This window comes from Salvia hispanica, chromosome 5, assembly GCF_023119035.1.
Source record: "Salvia hispanica cultivar TCC Black 2014 chromosome 5, UniMelb_Shisp_WGS_1.0, whole genome shotgun sequence".
Taxonomy (NCBI): Eukaryota; Viridiplantae; Streptophyta; class Magnoliopsida; order Lamiales; family Lamiaceae; genus Salvia; species Salvia hispanica.
Window position 1 is genome coordinate 33,704,624 of NC_062969.1, and position 20,582 is coordinate 33,725,205.

At 34.5% G+C, this 20,582-nt stretch overlaps 1 protein-coding gene across 3 annotated transcripts; it reads right to left on the reverse strand.

The window, feature by feature from the left end:
- Nucleotides 1-1,489: 1,489 nt before the first annotated feature.
- On the reverse strand, nucleotides 1,490-17,535 carry LOC125188309 (polycomb group protein EMBRYONIC FLOWER 2-like). 3 transcript variants are annotated; one of them, XM_048085087.1, is made up of 20 exons: nucleotides 17,206-17,535; nucleotides 16,685-16,832; nucleotides 16,282-16,337; nucleotides 14,143-14,257; nucleotides 13,903-14,062; nucleotides 13,221-13,360; nucleotides 10,787-10,846; nucleotides 10,569-10,690; nucleotides 9,622-9,686; nucleotides 9,103-9,155; nucleotides 8,966-9,019; nucleotides 8,829-8,888; nucleotides 8,574-8,620; nucleotides 8,365-8,486; nucleotides 7,608-7,779; nucleotides 6,286-6,334; nucleotides 5,681-5,764; nucleotides 3,902-3,981; nucleotides 1,969-2,058; nucleotides 1,490-1,759 (listed from the first exon to the last, which is right to left on the reverse strand). In XM_048085087.1, the coding sequence occupies exons 1-20, from the start codon at nucleotides 17,238-17,240 to the stop codon at nucleotides 1,633-1,635; spliced, it is 1,839 nt and encodes a 612-aa protein (XP_047941044.1). In that variant the 5' UTR covers nucleotides 17,241-17,535; the 3' UTR covers nucleotides 1,490-1,632. The 3 variants fall into 3 exon arrangements, 2 of the variants coding, with proteins under 2 accessions (XP_047941044.1, XP_047941043.1); XM_048085086.1 differs by having other exon boundaries at nucleotides 16,685-16,853; XR_007170718.1 differs by lacking the exons at nucleotides 1,490-1,759; nucleotides 6,286-6,334 and having other exon boundaries at nucleotides 1,997-2,058; nucleotides 16,685-16,853.
- Between the last annotated feature and the right edge of the window lie 3,047 nt (nucleotides 17,536-20,582).

A 20,582-nucleotide genomic window follows, 5' to 3' on the forward strand; every position in this document is an offset into this window, starting at 1 on the left:
TATTTTGGAAACCATAATAAGAGGAAGAAATGAGAGGATAAGAGAGCAATGAGGGAAGAGAGAGAAATAAGAATAAATATAAATGGTCAAAATTTCCCTTTGAGATTGAATGGGTATAATGAAAAATAAATACTCCATCCGTCTCAACTTAATTGTCACTATTTTTTATTTTAGTCCATTCCAACTTATTTGTCACACTTCATTTTTACCATAAATAGTAAATAGGTCTCACATTCCATTAACTCACTTCACTCACATTTTATTATAAAACTAATATAAAAAAGTTGGTGACATTCCACTAACTTTTCCATTTGTGTCATAGAGGATATTTTAGGCATGTGTAAAACTAGTACCAAAAGTGATATTACAAAATATTCTCTTATTCTCCTCACTCTTTATACTATTATTATTAATCAATATTAATATTATTACTACCGGCTTCTTGGGTAAGAAAGATCTCATTCTTTAATATTATTAATAATTAAATTATTTTTTAATATCATTCAAATATACTTAATTATAATCATAGTTAAAATTATATTTAATTATAATAATAATAATAATAATTAATTATAGTATAATTATTTAAAATATGAATCATATAATATTATTATATATTAATAAAATTATTATTATTATTATTATTATTAATATTATTATTCTATATTAAATTAATAACTAATCAATATAGTCTTACTAAAAATTTAAAATTGTGAATTGTATTCATAATGATATAAAGAGTTGAATATTTTTAGTTAGATGTTTCAACCCTAAAATGAGTATAAAATAATTTAATAAAAAATATTCAATTGATTTAATTACATTAAATAATTAATTTAATTAGGTATTTTATTCTTAATTTATATTATGAATGCAATTAGATGTATGTATAAACACTAAAAAGAAAAAAGAGGGAACATAAACCGAGAAGAAAAAAGAAAGAAGAAAGGAAGAAAAAAATACTAAATGGAAAGAAGAAAATGAAGCAAAACGAAAGAAGAAGAAAAAAAGAAATAAGGAAAAAAAAATCACATGTTTGGTACTATTCATATGAAATTTCCGAAAATATCATCCATTATAAAAAAACACATGCTTTAGTACCTAGGGTTATTTTTGTCACATGGTACCAAATACGTTATAAATTAAAGATCAAGTACTATTTACATGCGAAAGTGAAAGATCAGGTACCATTTATATACTTCACTCTTAAATATAAATAATTACTACTCCTTTCGTCCCAAGATAAGTGAGTCATATTTCTTTTTGGGTGTCCGACTATAAGTGGATCATTCTCTTTTTTAGCAAAAAATCATCTCTTTTACTTTATTATCCACCTACTTTATTCTCAATTTACTTCTCTACTTTTCTCTTAAATCCCGTGCCCAAAAGAGCTTAGCTTATCTTGATACGGAGGGAGTATAAAACTAGAATTAGAGTTGTCATTGAACAATTGGTCTCCTGCAAAACTACCAGATAAGGGAAAAGGAGATGGTAAAAAATGAAAATTGATTATCTTTTCCTGTCCAAATACAAGGAAGGCACTTAGTTTGAGTAATGGTGAGTCGCCGCAGCTACAGTCATCAAACCTCAGTTACTTATGCCAGAGATAATACAGTCAGAATCATTCGAATATCATGTGTCTAGGTCGGTGTCTGCGTCTGCCCCTTGTGGTTGCTCAAGGATTTTATTACAAATGTTCATTGTACGAGCATCCAGAAGACCATGATTCCAGAGTTTGATCATAAATAATCTCCAGCACCTGCAAACGGTCAAAGAAACAGACTTGAATACAACGACTCGCAAAGAAAGTGTACAAATGCTAAATAGCAGCCGAGATAAATAATTGTTGCTATAGATGACCAGGCGTCAGTCTTGTAGCAGATATAGAAGGATAAAACAAGTTGTGGAATACAACAAACAACTCTAAACAGTTATCTCATGAAAACTCAGCACAGTAGGAGAAGCTACCAAAGTAGTGCTGGTATCAGAACAAGGTCCTGTTTGTGCAATTCGGAGAAAGCCTCGCACGCCCAAGAAATATGACCATCCGCCAGTACCCTGCCATCATGACAGAAATTACAAATGAAGTAAGAACAAATATTATGCAAGTGACAAAATAATTGGACACAAGCATTTTTCCGACACAATAGATAAATCAATGATGATCTACATGCTGTTGTACATGGGAAGTTTAATGCTCCCTCCATCCCACAGTCTTGCTCTAATTGGAACATTTCTATTTCGGCACAAGATTTTAATTTTTATGTAGTGTTGTTTTGTAAGTTAAGTGGAGAGAATAAAGTAAGAGAGATGGAAAAAGTAGAGAGAGTGATGTTTCTATTTTTAGAAATGTGTCATTTAGAGTGGGACATCCCGAAAAGGAAAATGATTCACTTACAGTGGGAGGGAGTATAATGCAGCCAAAAAAGTTCTTTGAAAATCGAATGCTTGCTTCACTCAGCAAAAGTCGGGGTCACCCTATTGAGAATAGAACTAACTAAAAGCGAACTGAATTGAGTAGTCGACAGCCCATCTTCATGACCAAGAAAATTATTACACCCACCATGAAATGGTTATACTACTACTACTACTACTTAAGAGCTATTTGGAGTTTGATTCTCTAAAAAGCTCACTCAACCTTACTCAGTGATACTCATTATCATAAACAACTCAAGCTTTAGTTTGACAAACTTGGCTCATTATGCCGTGAGCAAGTTTGTCAAAATATCCACAAGCTAGGTTGAATTTGTAAAACTATTAGTTTACTACTCCATCAGTCCAAGAAGAAAACATAACAATTGCCTTATTTGGAGTCCACAAAGAGTATACCACTTTTCTTTCTTAGGACATGACCCCACACTCAACATTATATTCCAACATTACATACACCTCTTATTTATCAAACCCACACTTTTCTTACATAGTGGAATCTCAGTAATACCTTTTAGCCACTACAAACACATCCACCAACTAATTTTTAAAACCTGTGCCAGCCAAATGATATATACTCTTCGTAGATGGAGAGAGTACAACTTATATTATCATACCTATAGTAGTGACAAGTATGCAATGATCTAATCATCCTGTTCCGTTATAGAAAAACTATGAATTTTAGTAGTACATACTCCCTCCGTCCCACCCTAAGTGAATCATTTTCCTTTTTGGGATGTCCCACTCTAAATGATACATTTCTAAAAATAGAAACATCACACTCTATTTTTTCCCTCTGTTATTTTATTCTCTCCACTGAACTCACAAAACAACACTACATAAAATCCCGTGCCGGAATAGAAATGCTCCACTTAGAGTGGGACGGAGGGAGTAATATTTTTGTTGGAGAAAAAATAATTTTCCTAAAAATGATAAAAAATTGAATTGGAATATATACATTTACAAGGCTTGTTGAGACTCAATTAAGCTTAAATGAACTGATGCCCGCCCCTTTAACACGTTCGATAAAATTAAGCTTGAGCTTTGCTAAATAATAAACGAGCCACACTAAAATTTTTTAATACTATGTACTCACTAGTAAGCACTCCACATTATTATTCCTCATACAAATTTGTAAGCTAGCAGAAGGGTGGATTACCAATATTGTACACACGTTCTACACCCCACGGGTAGCAGCTAATAAAAGAACTTGAATAACCATTTCTAAACCTATAAAATAATGGTAAGCAGAAAAGGTGAAGATTTTCAGTTATTTCTATCCAAGTTGATCAATGCAACAGAACAATAGAAATGCTCTTTCTACGAAAGATAATTTATCATTACTACATGGCAGTACATTAGTATGTATAAATTGACTCAACACATTTGTGTCTGCATGCGTGCATAACATGGTACATGAGCAGATTCTATCGGGATGGTAAAAATGGAAGAGGTTAAAAAAGGTACTGACCTTTGCTTCCTAACAAAAGAGTTCCAAAGATGCATCAACCGCTTCTCATCTTTTGTGACATCCACAAAGTCATCCAGCATCTGCTCCACATGAGTAAATCATATGCAAACTCAATGTAATGAATCTCCAAAAGTATAAACATGGTACTCTCTCCGTCCCACTCCCACTCAAGATGTCCACATTCTTGAGTGGCTCGGGATTGTAAGAGAAGTTGTTAGGTGGAGTAAGTAGAGAGAAAAAAGTAGTTGAATATTTTAATGAGAGAGGAGAGAGTGATTTATTTCCAAATATAGAAAGTTAACATCTTGAGTGGGACAAACTAAAAAGGAAAGATGGACATCTTGAGTGGGACGAAGGTAGTATTACTTATGTAATGAAATCGGTATTTAACCCATCTGGTTCCCTAGAATATTTTGCATCATGATCTTAGCAGAAAGAGTTAAACAGATGAAATACTTTGCCTAGGTTATAGGTATTCAAAGCCGCAAAGGAAAAAGTGAGGGACTTAAATACTAAAATCAAATAAGTAAGGTATACAATTCCTAAGAACAAAATTTGTTGCGGATTAAAGAACCACCAGGCTGTTTTTTTTATATCTTATTTCACGTAGAACAGTAGATGTATAAACCCCCAAAAAATTCTGACTCTTCAGATGAGATTTTTTTTATTAATTCAACCAAGTTTTATTTATGAATAATATATTTTATAGGTAGTTTCTACCCAGAAAAATATTCATTACTCTATCTGGTCACAAAATTAAAAGGGTATATGTTATAACAAATACATGTATCCATAGGCAATAGTATCATGTTGACAGTCAATTTCACTATAATAATTTGGCGATATTATAAAGTAGTTCAGAGAAATTATGTGTATCATGTCATCCTGCTGAAAGGCAATCAACGTTCACACAGACCAGATTGCTAAAGTATGGCAAGAGATCTTATACTTCTAACGTGAAAAGAACATTGAATTACATCAATTGCAATTAGCTACACAGTGAGCCCCGTAAACACAATTAAATTGTATATAATATTTATATCAAATGTACATGGGACTGTTTAATTAGCTACAGTTAAAGTGTTCACTGCCGCTAAAGAAAGGGGTCATCTTCCTTGGGACGGAGGGAGTATTTATTATCATTTTTCCAAAACAATCTCAAAATGAAACGCCTCTACTACTTCTTTATATGATTATAGTTATATTTTACAATATATACCAGAAATTCGGTATACACCATGTATATAGTACTAGCTCTGTTCCACTCAAGCACTCCAGATGTCCATATTCTTAAGTGGCACGTGATTTCCGGATGAGTTGTTAGGTGGAGTAAGTAGAGCGAGAAAAAAGTAGTTAAATATTTTAATGAGATAGGAGAGATGAATTTATTTCAAAATATAGAAAGTGGACATCTTGAGACAAACTAGAAAGGAAAGATGGAATTGGCTCAATTTTCATTCTCATCCGTCAATATCCATTTATAGAAATTTTCTCTTTCTCTTTCACTCTTACTTTATCATTTATGGACCCTTCCATCCACTATACTATTTCAACTACTTTTTCTTCTTTTATTACTTTACCAATTACGCATTAAAACCCATGTCATCCCCAAATGACCTATCTCTATGGGACGGAGGATGTATATTTGGTACATTCCTTTTCGGACTTTAGAGTATTGACACAACCGTACAATCAAACCAGAGCAAATTGAACCTCAAATAACAGTTCAATGGCAAAAGATTCTGAGAGTAAGAAGTATTATTCAAGGAGCCTGCATACCCTTCGGTCTTCAAGATCTACAACATCATCATCAACTTCATCCTCACTGTCACGGTCTGATAGGACTTGCGCCATGGCCATGGGCTGTAAATTACCAAATCATCACTTGCAAATTTATTAAATTAAACTCTTAAAATTTCTCTTAGTATAGCATGTCACACTAGCTTTTCAGTGCATTCATTATTTTCGAAATGCAACACTGGATACCTGAAGCCATGCATAGCCCAGCCTCAAAGTCTAGAATAACTTTACATAGTAAAGTGACAAAATGAAGTCATTTGAAGACAGGTACAGCAACAACGGTGCAACACAAATTTTAAGACTAAAGGATACAAAATACAATCAACCCCCCCCCCCCCCCCCCCCCCATTTCGCAACTAGCTTTTGATTACAAGAGAACTGTAGCATTCCCTGACACGATAACATTATCAAAGAATGTTTACTACTAGACACCTTTAACTTGGATTATTTATAGAAGAAAAAAATTGAACAAAATTTTCCAACAGAACTGTACTGCATTGCATGTGGGTAGAAACTGAAAAATATGACATGCACATTCATGTAGAAAGTTGATAAGATATATAAATGATCATTGAGCCACTCACTTGCGCTCTGTGAGAGTGAAAGAACTTCTGCTTCGGCAAGAGTGCACGACTGTATCCGGAAAAAAGATAGAAATGATAAAATAATCTGTCAGCTCACTTCTCTAATGGGGTAAAAGATCTGTGTTTAATGATTATGAAATATGAACTCTTTTAGTTGGCTAAATTTCTCGGCTTGATTCAAGATATGTATAAAGAGAAACAGCTAGACCTCCAAAGTCTGAACTAAACGTATTAAAACAATTCAAAGAAAATATCATCCAATGATCCAAGTCACATGAAGAGTGAGGTCTAATTCCATTTTTGTCGGTCCACCAAGAGTGTAGTGTTTCCGTTTCAGGCAATGTTGTTAAAATCGTGCTTGGGGCGCCACTGCTATCGCCCCAAGGTGGGTGGGGCGAGCGAGGTGCATTGGGCGCAGGTGGGGCGCGTAGTGCAAGACTGGGGGCCCTCATTTATGCCTATGCATTTTTACCTCTTTAAAATATCTGCACTCCTTAATTCATTTAAATCCCATCTCCCTTGATCCTCTCAATATTCTCTCTTTCTCCATCTCTAACCGGTTAACAATATTTTGACTCATGGAGCTTTACTACTTCATTTTCGCCATTAAATATGTTGCCTATGCTGATTCACATCTCTTGCACTTATACCTATTTAATTCTTCTAATTTTCAACTTCCTTAATCCTTTTAATATATCTCTCTCCTATTGTAACTGGTTAACAACATTTAGGCTCATTAATAGTGCTTTACTACTTCATATTTCGCCATTAATGTGTCACGGGGACTCCCTATTCTCATTTATAGATCTACACTAATATGCTTATTTTGCCCATTTATTTCTCACTTCTCATCTTTCTCAGTTAAACCTCTGCACATTAGGGCGCCTCAACTCATGGGACGAGCGCCTCGTCGCCCCTGTGCCCCAGAATTCTACCTCAGCACCCCGGGCCCCTAATAACACTGGTTTCAGGATATAACCTCTTATACTTTTTCCTCATTCACACTCAATCCTTACAAAGGACCCACCACTTAATTTTACTTTTTTGTGAACCCAAAAACACAACCTAACGAATACTTGTCCAACACCAATACCCCCTTATGGGACCCATCTCCACTTAAAATACATCTCTCAACATTTTTCTTAGAAACGTGCTCTCCCCTCGATACCACCCTTTGAGGACAGGCGGAGTATAAATGTAAAAAACTTGGTAGCAAAAAAAGATAAGACAGTCGAATCAAGCTAAAGGTAGCAAAGCAAGTGAAAATTGTTATTTATGAGTTGTTTGAGAATCTTTAAACTAAATCTGAGGACTTCACTTACTTTCTAGGATCAGAACGTTCAACTGATAATTTCCTTGTCTTCGCAAATTGTAGTAATGCTGGAGGTGCAATGTTATTTCCAGGTAATGACTGGACACATTCAGGGTCCGCATATGAATGAGCATTGGCAGATGAAGCTCTGGGACTGGATGCGTTGCAGTCAGCACTCTTTTCTACACCAACAAAAACTGAGATGTGAGTTTCTTTTCAAGTCTATTAACAGACATTCACATAATACTTTAAACATGATTATCTTTTAAGTTAACTAGCCCTTTGTACAGCAATTTTTACCTTCATCTAAAGGCTATAACAAATATAAGGAGGCCAATGGCCAACCAGTGCAACCTAGAAAATTTATACATTTGAAACCCCTGTGCAATTAGATTTACAGGAACCAAATGCAAGAAACTGATCATCTTTTTGTTAAGCAGAAACCAATGCGGTTAGTCTTACAAAATTCTTTGATAATTACACTAGTGTTCAGAGCATCTGGGATTAGGGGACCAAATGCAAGAAACTGATCACTTGTGAAGTTCAGAGTACAACCAACAGCTTTACACTTCAGCATGAAAGCAAATAAAGAAAAAGATTAGCAATGATTCAATAACAAGGCTAATTTGTTGGATAAATTATCGATGCTGTTAGTGCTGCAACCATTGCTTGATATGGTTAAATCTCCAAAGAAAATATCGATATACAAGAAATGGAACAAAAAAAGAAAATGACTAAATAACCATGAAATATATTGCGTAAGTTACCAACAGTTTTTTCTCTAAGCTCAATAACTGATCCTGGCATTTCTGAATCTAAGACAAGAGGATGCACAAACTTCAGATTTTGCCTCGGGCTCTTCATTTTTCTACGCCGTGGTGCCTTTGAACTATGTTGCACCCAAATTATTTAACAAAATTGAACTTTTATAATCCCAAAGAGATTATTCTGAAAATATTTAGTCCATAAGGCATACCAAAGGAAAAACGTTTGTTCCTTAGGATCAACACCAGCTGCAACAGTCTGCACAAAACAAAGTACAGGTGTTAGTCGAGTTCACTAATGCAATTGAGAGACATCAATTATACATCAAGATCTATTTCTCAGACTTGGGAGCGTCAATGCCCAAGGCAGATCCTTGTGTTTTATTTACTGCACAAAACTATGTAAGCATAAAAGTTACTAACAAACATGTGAAGTCAAAGCCAGAGAAAAAAATAAACATACTGACCTCAGATCTCCATGTATCAGTCTTTACAGATATATTGACAGCTTGAAATTCCTCTGTTACCTACACATTTTCTTCACGAATCAGTACAGTTCTTTACTTATATTGTAAAATTAATGACCTCGATTAAGTTTACCAACCCAAAATTCAAAGTTGAAAAGGTCATGGCAGGCAGGCAGATGATACTTGAGACCCTATTGATAAACTTCAGGAATCAATACATGGTCGGAGAGCAATTTTCATTAGAAAAAATATAGACGATCATATTTTACAGTACCTTAAAGCTTGCACATTTGACCAAACATAAAGGGCATGCAAAGTCCTCTGTTACTGTATATATACATTATAGAGTCAGCCTTTTCACATGCAAATACTCAGACAAAGGTACAAGTCAAATAATCTTTAGAATAATACTCCCTCCGTTCCATAGTAGTGGAGGCATTTCTTTCCAGCACGGATATTAAGAAAAAAGTGTGTAATGTATTAAATAAAAAGATAATAAAGTAGTTGAGTGGAAAAAGTAGAGATAGTAAAGTAAGAGTGGGAAGATGTGTTACTTTTTACTAAAAAAGGAAATGACTCTACTACTATAGAACACCCAAAATGGAAAAGTGACTCTACTACTATGGAACAGAGGGAGTATACAAGTTAGAATAGTCATTGAAACCAAACATGAGTTATTTTTGGATATGGATCTTATGAACAAACAGATGTTTACTTGAAACAAAGGCAAATCATGCAGGTGGAGAATCCAGAGGCACTTTTACAAGAATGGGGAACAATAGGAAGCTAATACCTTCAGTCCTCTGCAACTTGTTATTATAGTATCTGTAGTTGAAAACAACATTTCCAGTCCTCAACCTGGATGGCAACAACCAATAGGATAGGTGAACCACCGAATTACCAAAAAGTAAAAAACATCTTGACCAAATTTTGTGAGGCAATGAGATAAGGATATGGAATGATGAATTTTCTTCAGGAAGGAGAAAGTAATTCAAATGAACATTTTATTTGTATTGTTTAAAGTCATGTTCCTTTGTAACTTGCTCAATTTTATAATTGCAAATATGTAGTTCTCAATCCCAAATATTAGGAGATATAACCAAAGTTCACATGCCACAAAGTAAAGAGAATAGGCAATCACATTCTTATCAATAATATTATTAGAAACAAGAATTCATGATATTAATCATCAATTCTTTTCCATGACGAAAGAGGTTGCCTCCGTCATACTGGCATGTAAAATACCAATGGATCAGTATAGCAGTAGAGCAATATCCAGAAACTTAATAAGACAAGGATAGTCCATAGTTATTGGTTATTGCAAGATTTTATAGTGAGATATCGTTTGCAGGTGGTAACATGGATCACAAGAAAGCAAGCTGCATTTTATAGTGTGGTTGCTTAGGTTTTGGTTAGCTCAATATGTCTAAACAGTCTTCAAGCATTTGCTAGTACAACCCAGCTAAATTTGCAACACTCAGATTAGGACCCAGGCCCTTAAACAACCCATCCGTCCACCACCCCTTAGGCTGACATTTTAACTCATTTTTAGGTAGTCCATGTGATGAATTGAAGTCAGAAAAAGAAACACCATGAGAAGTTCGTCATGGTATATGGTAACAATGAGGTAAATTACTAATTGCTTTTATACTGAGATGAGCGATGCCCAGTGGCTGTTTTAGTCAGACAATGTGGATGGTGATCTTATGTATTTGCATTGTGGTTATGCAAAGAATCTACCTGATAATCTGAGGCAAAGTAGAGGAAGGAACATCATTGTATGAGAATGAATCATAAGGAGATCTCTCTTTAAGCCCAACTTCTTCTGCTGCAACACAGACTTGCAGTTGTTGAGACAAAGCCTTTGGAAAAGCAGACAAACAAGTACCAGTTAACAAAAATGTTAACTAGGGCTTCTCTGGATATAAGAAAGTTGTCTCTGTAAAATGGGAAGATACCATAGCTCCAGCATGGGTACTATGAAATGAGAAGCATTTATCTTCTCCGAAACAGCCAGTCTGTGGAAAAGAACTATTCAGAAGAGGTGAAGAGAATAAAAATGAGGAATCTGATTAAGGATGAGGATGACTAATTTACGAAGTTAAACATATTCATCCTTCTTTACTTCAAATATTAATAAAAGAAATCTAATAGCATCACATACTTAAGAACTAGATTTGTAGCCTCAATGATCCTGGGAACTGGGAGACAGAGACAAATTATAGTGATCACTTAAGAGCTAGCTTTGTAGCCTCAATGATCCTGGGAACAGGGAGTCCGAGACAAATTATAGTGATCAGAAATAGTTAACTAAAAAGCAAATGGCTCATAACAGACTTGATATGAATTGAGTATAAAACTACAGGTCTGAAGGCCTCAAGAAGACATCTGCATTACATCTAATGATGGCAACATTAAATTATAATAGGAGAAAATGGAAAATGGGGATAATTAATAGGGACTGGAGGGAGTAAAATGCACCATGTGTAAAACAAAATTATATGAGGCAAAAAAATATGTAACATTATATGATAAATTGATAGACATAAAATACATACTTTTGGAAAATAGTGTATGAAATAGAGATATAGACTATGTTGGGGATATGACAATTGAGGATATTTTAATTTAGATATGATATGTATGATAATTTACATTTTAATTATTGAGCTAAGACTTCAATTACTCCCTCCGTTCCGTAGTAGTGGAGTAATTTTGCCATTTTGGTACGTTCCATAATAGTGGAGTCATTACCTTTTCTAACAAAAGTCAACACATTTCTTCTCTTGCTTTACTCTTTCTTACTTTATTCTCTCTCCATCTCTCTACCTTTTTCATTTCTTACTTAATTCTTCCTTTACTTAACTAACTTAACATAATTTTTCATAAATTGCATGCCGAAAAGAAGCACCTCCACTACCATGGGACAGAGGGAGTTTTAGATATATTATACTCCATCCGTCATGCCATAAGTGAGGCGTTTCTTTTGGAAACGATATTTAAGAAAATGATGTTTGGAGAGTTGAGTGAAGAGAAAATAAAGTAGGAGAAAGAATAAAGTAGAGTGAAAGAGAGAATATATTAAGAGAGAGAATAAAGGAAAAGAGATTAATTGAGTTATATTTTTTCAAAAATGAAAATGGCTCACTTTAGGTGGGACGTCCGAAAAAGAAATACGAATCGCTTGTTTTGGGACAAAGGGAGTATATTCACAACTTCATGCTTTTATTATGTTCTAAGATTTGCAATATTATATTTGTATAATTTTCTAAATTATTGCATTTTATAATTGTTTTTAGATATATAGATATTAATAAAAAAAAATTATCGACCCTGCCATATTTATTGGAAGACGCACAAGCATTTCCTGCCTAGTTGTCACAGGTGACATGAATCTGCTGGACTTGCATGTGACGAACCTAATTATTCAATACTATTGTCGGTGGCCTTATGATAATCCTGCAATAACTTCTCACCACTACATCCCAAGTATTTGAATAGATTAGTAATGGGCAGTAGGTAATTAAGGTGAAGATGAGTGAACTGGGTTGAAATTAAATATGTACAAGGGAGGAAGAGTCTGCATAGGGGACGAATACATGAGAGAGAGAGTTGGCAGAGTGGTCGGGATAGAGGGAAAAAGAGGGTCAAGAGAGAGATAGAAGAAAAGGACAAAAGGGGCATTTTTGTCTGGAAAAAAGACTTTCAATTATACATCCCCAATAGTTTTGGGACCATTTATGAAGTTACACATAAAAACTGATGAATTAAAACAATGGAATTGTGGAAGAAATTTGAAATCCTGATGCAGCCAGCACAGCTAAAAAGTGGAGTTGTGGCTGAAAATTTGGGACTGAGTAGTGGATGGCCTTAAGACACCTCAAATGTCCTAACAGGCACTAAGGCTATGCAGCACGCATGCAGCAAATTGGGGACTAGCATCATCCTAGGTGCAATTAAAACTTCTATATTTCTTTAAGGGAGTGGGGGATGGATGGCCAAGGGCCACCAGAGGCCTTGGCAGGACCTATAGAACAACTAGAGACATTAACAAAACAGGACAAAATAAAGCTACTATTTCAACAGGAATAAAATAAAACATATATGTGAGAAAAATCACAACACAAACATAATAACCATCCCATTGATGCTATTTTGTCAATAGAAAGTAACATATCTTAGCTTAATTGATGGCTTTAGAAAGTCATACACAAGACAAAGGCATCCCAAGTTTGAACAGGTGTCCAGAATTTAGCAAACTCAAATCCACAGATTGGAAAAAAAACATATTAACAAGTTTTAGAAACATCGGGAAGTGTAAATCACCATATTTAGTTTCATTATTTTCCAATGACACATGATGCAACCAAAAGAATTATCACTATTGCATACCTTCAGGAAACAGGAATGCAAGTCAACAGGCAACAGCATCTCAGCTCTCTCCCCACTGTCCAAGTTCATAGACTTTCCCCATGACAACTGAAGCAAATCCATTGGAATCTTACCCATGAAGCAGTGACCTCCAACATTAGCTATCATCATTAAGGAACACTCAGGCAAGAACCAGAAAAATAGAAGAAGAAACCAGAGGTGAAAGAGAAAATAGAAACCTAAAGCCTCAATAATAAGTTGCAATATAAAAGAAAATATAATACATAGCTTCTCTACCTCCTAAGATTCTAGAAAAAAAATAAAATTTTGCATTTTCAGATCAAACAATTTCTTAAAAATCTGACAACCAACCAAATTTGAATTTAAAAGAGACCAGATTAAATTCTGATACTCCATTTCCAGTTGATATACTTGTCTTGTTTTTTCGGAAGAACACTAGATATCAATTACTATGATTATGCGAAAACAAATACTAATGGCATCTCTCTGAACTCAACAGCTATATTACTGAAGCAGCCTAATCTGATAGAATATACCTATCCAGTATATTCTAACTCACCTGGAAATAATGGCGCATCCAGGTGCTCCTTAAACAATTCAGCAATAAGATAGCAGCAAAACATGAAAATTTGCAAACTTGTAGTATAAGTTAATGTAGACGTCAAGTATGGAAAAAGCATACCACAACTAACAAAAAAAATTGTAATAGAGCCCGATTTGACTTCTGCTGATAGTTTATTAATCTCGGGAAGAATAAATTTTGCTTCATCCTGGTACATTGCATCATCTCCAGTACATTTAGTCAATATACATTCTCGACTAAATCGGTAAACTGCAGAATCCTGCATCAATAAGAAGTCAGAGAGAGAGCACTGAAGGACGTACCAGAAAATCTAATAAGTTCTACAGAACTCAACACTACCTCTACAACTGCAGGACTATAAACGGGTCTAGCCAACATTATACACAAAGGTAATAGATTTTGAATTTGAGATTCATCATTTACAGTTGATGGTAGTGATATTGTCATTTCAATCCTACAAACAAAGAAATGCACATGTAAACTACATCAGTATTGCAAAAGAACAAAGAAAATACAGTAGTGGTAAGTACTCCCTCCGTTCTACAATAGTAGAGTCATTTCATTTTCTACATTCGTTTTAGAAAAATAACTATAAATAGTTAAAGTGGAAAAAGAGTAAAGTAAGAGAGAGAATATTGTAGATAAGACTTTTCTCTACATTATTCTCTCTTCTACTTAACTCTCTCTCCACTTTAACTATTTATTAATTATTACTATCATTTTTTGAAAACGAGTGTAGAAAATGAAATGACTCTACTAATGTGGAACAGAGGGAGTAATATTTAAGGTCCTGACCAATGGAAGATATTGCAAATATGTTTAGATTGCCCATTGTGATGAACCTTCAGACCCAATCAGTATTTTGGGGTAAAAAAGACAAAACATTATATGCCCAACCAGTCCAAGATTCAGAAAAAATAAAAGTGGAGGACACCATGCAAAGGTTGTTCTAAAAGAAACAAGGAATAAGGAGCCAAGACCGTGGAAAGAGACAGCATAATTTATCTTCAGTAGAGCTATAATTAAGTTCAGAAAGTACCAAACAAGAGTGCGCAAGAATATTATCGCTCATGGATAAAAATATAAATGGTTGAGCAATAGGTGGAGGCAATGTATACATTTCCTATAATCATGGCATCCGAAACATATGTACGAAAGACATGATAAATAATGAAGAAGGTGCCGGAACAGGAAATAAAATAAATGAAAGATAAACACTGCTCCCATGACTAAGAGGTCATTATCCTATAAGGCCACAACATAAATAGCTGAACTAAACTTTAACCTTAAAGCCAGACTTTAAAAAAGATTCCAACTTGAACAAATCTCTAAAAGATTAACTTATCTCAAAGACTTCACCAATGATGAGACGTTTGCTAACAAGAGTTAACTAAGTAACAATTAATAAACAAAAAGTTACTGCTGCAGATCATTATCAATCCTCCCCTTGTCAAAATAGCCTTGCCCACAAGGCTGGAATTGAAACAGGCCAAGAGGGCTTATATTCAAGCTTGAAGACATGAGCAAATGTGCAGACTCACATAAACTCCAAAAAGGCAAAACATGAAAATTGCATGACGAGCCGAAGAGCAGTGGGTGTGAACCAATTGGATGTAAAGTAGTGGATACAATGGAGGCAGCGACGGATAGTGGTTGTGGCACAACGAGGCACGACTTTACCGAAAACAAACAAGGTTAAGTCTGAGGCAGTGACATAGGCGTGGACAACAGCTTAAGAGCCATTGGAAACTGTGGTCGTGGCGGTGGTGGAGGGTTGGACTTCAGCAGAGGTGCTGGTGGAACTTCCTGACATTGAGGTGGTCGCAGTGGGGTGCTGGTGCACTCACTTACCATTCACCTGCAACTCGGCTTATTTTCCCGAAATGGTTCAGTCTATTTGACCAAAATCCGACCCATTTACATATTTGAAATATGGTTTTAATATTTTTCAACTTTCACATTTATCAGATTCAGATTTTAGAACGCGAACTCTCTCTTAACCCTATCTCCACTGCCCTAGCCCCGCTACTGCCTGCCACCTAGCTCCCCACCGCCCTCCTAGAGAGCTTTATAGTGAATTGTTTATTTAATTTCACATTTAAATTTGAGGTAGATTGGAGGAAAACATACAGTACATACTTCAGCAAAATAATACATCCTCTGTCCCACTATAAGTGAGGCGCTCCTTTTGGGCACGGAATTTAAGAAAATGATGTTTAGAGAGTTAAGTGGGTAGAGAATATAGTAGGAACATGGACAAGTAAGAGTTTGAAAACCCATTAGTGACAAGACGGTAAGATAAAAGACCTTATCTCTTATGCACATGCATTTGGCGCATGATGTTAACTACATGGACTGCATACATTTGACACATGATGTTAGCAATTCATAACTAACATCTCATGGCAGCTGAAAATTCAAAATTAGATGTAGAAAAACAAATCACAAAAAAGTTTTAATATATTTAAGGATTTCTACCTTTTCTTGTGTTTTGCTTGTATTTTGTACCGTAAACATCTCTGAAGAAAGGATGGCTGCAAAAGAACCTGCCTCTAGTTAGATTTTGTCCAAAATACACTTTCCAACAAGCATATACAGGAAAGAGATTGGAATGAAATGAACAAAATTCATTGTGGGTGGATAGCTTATCAACAATAACCAAAAAATAAAAAAATAAGTAATTATTATGTAGATGTATGTTTTAATTCACCATTCATGTGCTGCTACCAAATGAAGTAACTCCCCAAGAAATAGCATTGGATAATTCCACCATCATTTCCAGAAAGCTACTCAAATATTTTTTTTGAAAAAAGAAATAACATGAACAACTGAGACTAAGAGGAAGAGGGCACAGGCCCGCAGCAAATTAGAAAAACCTTACGTTTCTAGCAGCACGGCACTGAAGAATGTTGTACAGCTCAACTGGCTTGCAGTAAATTGAGAGGCTTTCTTCAGCTGCAATTTGCTCTTCTGGAGACAAATGCGCACGGGGATCTTGTCGACACATATGGTCCACACCTCGGGAGTAACTGCAATTGCAAAAACAATTCCTGTTCCAAGATAAGATTACACTGATTATTCTGGCCGATTGCAGATACAATTCATGTTCCACAATCTAAAATGCAGAGAATATCCTAGTTGGCCTCTAACAATGACATTTCAAATGCAGTTAACTTGGTTGAAATTTAAGATGCCAAGTTCGTGAATCTAACAGACATTCGTCAAATTAAAGACAGGGAAAACGTATTTACCGGTTCATAACCTAAGACTATTTTTCGTGGAAGGCGGTAGTATCTTAATCAATGTTATACCTCAGAGTCGGCAGGAAATATTAAAAAGGGCAAAGAATGTAAAATCCAATTACAGAATCAGCCATTCAGTGCAGAGAATGTAAACACTCACGCAGTTTCACGAGCCACGAGAGGTATGCCCGGCATCCGTTGCTAGGGCTGTTTTTAAAATTTAATCAAGCCGACCGGAAAAGAGGCTGGAGCTCGGGTTGTATAGCCCAAACCATCAAATTCTTCTTCCTCTTGCAAATGCCAACACTGCCACTTGTATGAAAGCGGCACTAAGTTTGCTGATTCGCTGAATAGATGCTACTCTCTCCAGTCATACTCGCCAAATCCTCATCCTCCTCGCAACGAAAACATTTGATCTAACGGGGCTAATTCATCCGATCTTTGTGTTCAAAATTTGGATTGATGGAGAACGAAGCTCCTAAATGGTGGAATGCGGTAAAATTGGAGTTCGAATTTTAGGAATTAGGGTTTATTTATTGGTAAGTAGTACTCCCTCCGTCCCAAGGTATTAGACCAATTTTCCTTTTTGGGATGTCCCAACATATTAACTCATTTCCTTTTTTAGCAAAAAACATCTATCTTATTTTATTCTCCACCTACTTTTTTCTCTCTTCTCTCCCCTACTTTTTCCCTCTCTCATACTTTACTCTCTCCACTTTAACTATTTAAATATCACTTCCTTAAATCATGTGCCCAAAAGAAGTGAGTCTAATACTCCGGGACGGAGGGAGTAGTAGAAACTAAAGGAATTAAAACATTTGAATTAATACTTGACCACATTTGAATTAATACTTGACCACGTAGTTAGGACTCGTTTGATAAAAAAGATGGGATATGAGAAGATATGTAAAACAAGATAAGAAATACGGGCTTCATGTTAAGATATGCAAAGATATGATTTTTTTCCGTTGTTGTTTGATAGAAAAGAAATTATCTAAATTTGTATTGTATATTAAATAACATGGCTTAACTTGACAAATTGGTGGGATACACAAACAAGGTTAATGTTATAATTTTGGTAAGATTAGATAGGGCCCTGGTCTTATATTGGGCTTTGAGTTAAGCTTAAGTATGATATCAAACAATTAAAAATATCCATATATAATTCTCTATCTTGGTATTACTAGCTTATCAAACATGCCCTTAGGGTTAATAATTCATTGAGGAATGATTTCAAAAAATAACTTAAAAATTTTGTTTATTAAGCATTCATAATAGCGGACTAGCCGCCGACGCCCTAGCCACCGGTTTGCGGCTAGGGCACTCAGCTCGATGGACGAAAAACCAACGCCTTAGAGCTAGGTTCTGGACTAATCGGCTAGCTGATCGCTTGCCACCTATTACGGGGCGAGCGATGGGCTAGCCGACTTTTTTTTTATAATACTCTATATTTATAATTCATTACACTTTATTTTTTTTAAATATTTGATAAACATCAACAATTAAAATGAATTAATCATATTTGTCGATTTATTTGTTGGGCTAGGGCATTGGCTAAGCTATTGCTAGCCTATTGTCAGACTGTTGTTTGGTTAGGCTATTGCTAGGCTGTGGAAAGGACATGATGATATGCCAAGAAGAGTTTTTGGCTAGACTATTGCTAGCCTTTCCTTATTTCAAATATACTCTAGATGAATCACAATGACTTCATTTTTACTTTATCTAAAATTATACTTTTTCTTTCATTTTATTAGTGTTGAGATATTTTTTAGCATCAAAATTAAGAAATAAATATTTTAGTTTGTTTAGATTCTTAGTTTAAGTAGTTAATTTTATTTTGCTTGAAATAGTTTGGGTTGGTTTTAGCTTTTGGTTTAGGTTTTGCTTTAATAGACCAGAAGGTTGAAATCCTAATGAGCATGATAGAGAACAAAGAATTTATGTGCTTTAGAGATACTGAATTGCCTATGACGTTAAAATTCTTTCATACTTAAGTTTTCTTGGCTAATGATTTAAAAAGTAGGTAAAAATGCAGTACATGAGTAATGAATGTATTGTTTGCCTTGAATCATGCTTTATACATTGTGAGATGCAAACTTTTAATTCATTTTGGTGTGGATGCATTTCATAGTCCTTGTATGCTTATATCTACATGGTGATTTAAATGATAAAAGATGAAATTATATCACCCTACTTAGCTACTTTATATCCATAATAATGATTTGTATTTCATAAATTCCTTAGCTAACCACTTTAACTCTATTACGTCTTATTATTTGCAAGTTAATTAAAGGAGATATTCAAACACTCTTGGGAAGTATAGATTATATCCCTACTTAGCTACTTTATATCCATAATAATGATTTGTATTTCATAAATTCCTTAGCTAACCACTTTAACTCTATTACGTCTTATTATTTGCAAGTTAATTAAAGGGGATATTCAAATACTCTCTTGGGAAGTATAGATTATATGTGAAAAGAGTTGGAGGGATAAAGTATAAAGAAAAAAAAAAGTAATGCTGTGTATTGTTGTAATTTTTATAACTTTTAAAATATAAATTAAGTTCATAAAACAAGATATGAATCCCTTAAAAAACCACTTTTGCAAATATACAAACGTGCAATGTAGTACAAAAGGTGTCAAACCCACAAGAATGAGATTAATTGCTAAATCTATTAAAAAACGGTAAATTTATGGTTTTATATATTTAGACAAATGACTCAAACAAAAAGATCGAGAAAATAAACATGAGAATAACACAACATAGGAGAACTACTTCTAATTTGGTTCAGATTGCTTTTTCACATGACTCCTATTTCATAATTACTTTTCTTGTACTTTTAGGGACATGTTGATTTTACACTCGCTATCATGTCTCCTAAGTTCTACTCACTAACATATCACTCTTACAAGACGCATAGTAAGCTTTAGATTAGCTTCTATTATTGACCGAAACTTCCTTATCTTTATTTGCTCCTTATTCTATGTTAAAGAGACTTTAGAATTAAGACAATTCCCAAATTAAATTTTCTTGCTACGCTCAACACAGATAAAAATAATCTCCAAAGATAAAAACTAATAAGAAAATGAAATCATAAAAATTAAATTAAAGGAGTTTATGTTCAATAACCCTACTATAAATTAATGTAATGCTAAGCTCTAGCAACTCATGGTGGTCACATTAACAAGGAAATAAACAGTGGCGGATCTACGTTAGGACAAAGGGGTGGTAGGCAGTAATCCTTGCCACCCGCATGATGCGGGTTCGAGTCTTGTCAACTCTAGTTTTTTCTCTTTCAAGTGTATATTACACCAATGTTTTTATCCTCTTTAGCCTATATTCTCTGTTTATTACTTTCTAGTACCAATCTATTCATTTATTTTCTTTTCGTTAGTTTTCATCAATATCAATATTGTTATTCTTTTAGCATATTTACTATGTTAATTATTTTCTTGTAACAATCTATACTTTTATTTTATATTTTCACATTCGATTTATAATGCATCTAGTGTATAATTAGTTTGCAAATGTAT

Excerpts from the sequence above, each read along its gene's own strand:
- LOC125188309 (XM_048085086.1), bottom strand. The coding sequence starts at position 17,240 with ATGCCGGGCATACCTCTCGTGGCTCGTGAAACTGC. Across the intron at positions 10,847-13,220 it reads TGCATTCCTGTTTCCTGAAG|ACTGGCTGTTTCGGAGAAGA; the intron begins GTATGCAATAGT and ends TCTTTTCCACAG. Across the intron at positions 10,691-10,786 it reads GTACCCATGCTGGAGCTATG|GCTTTGTCTCAACAACTGCA; the intron begins GTATCTTCCCAT and ends GCTTTTCCAAAG.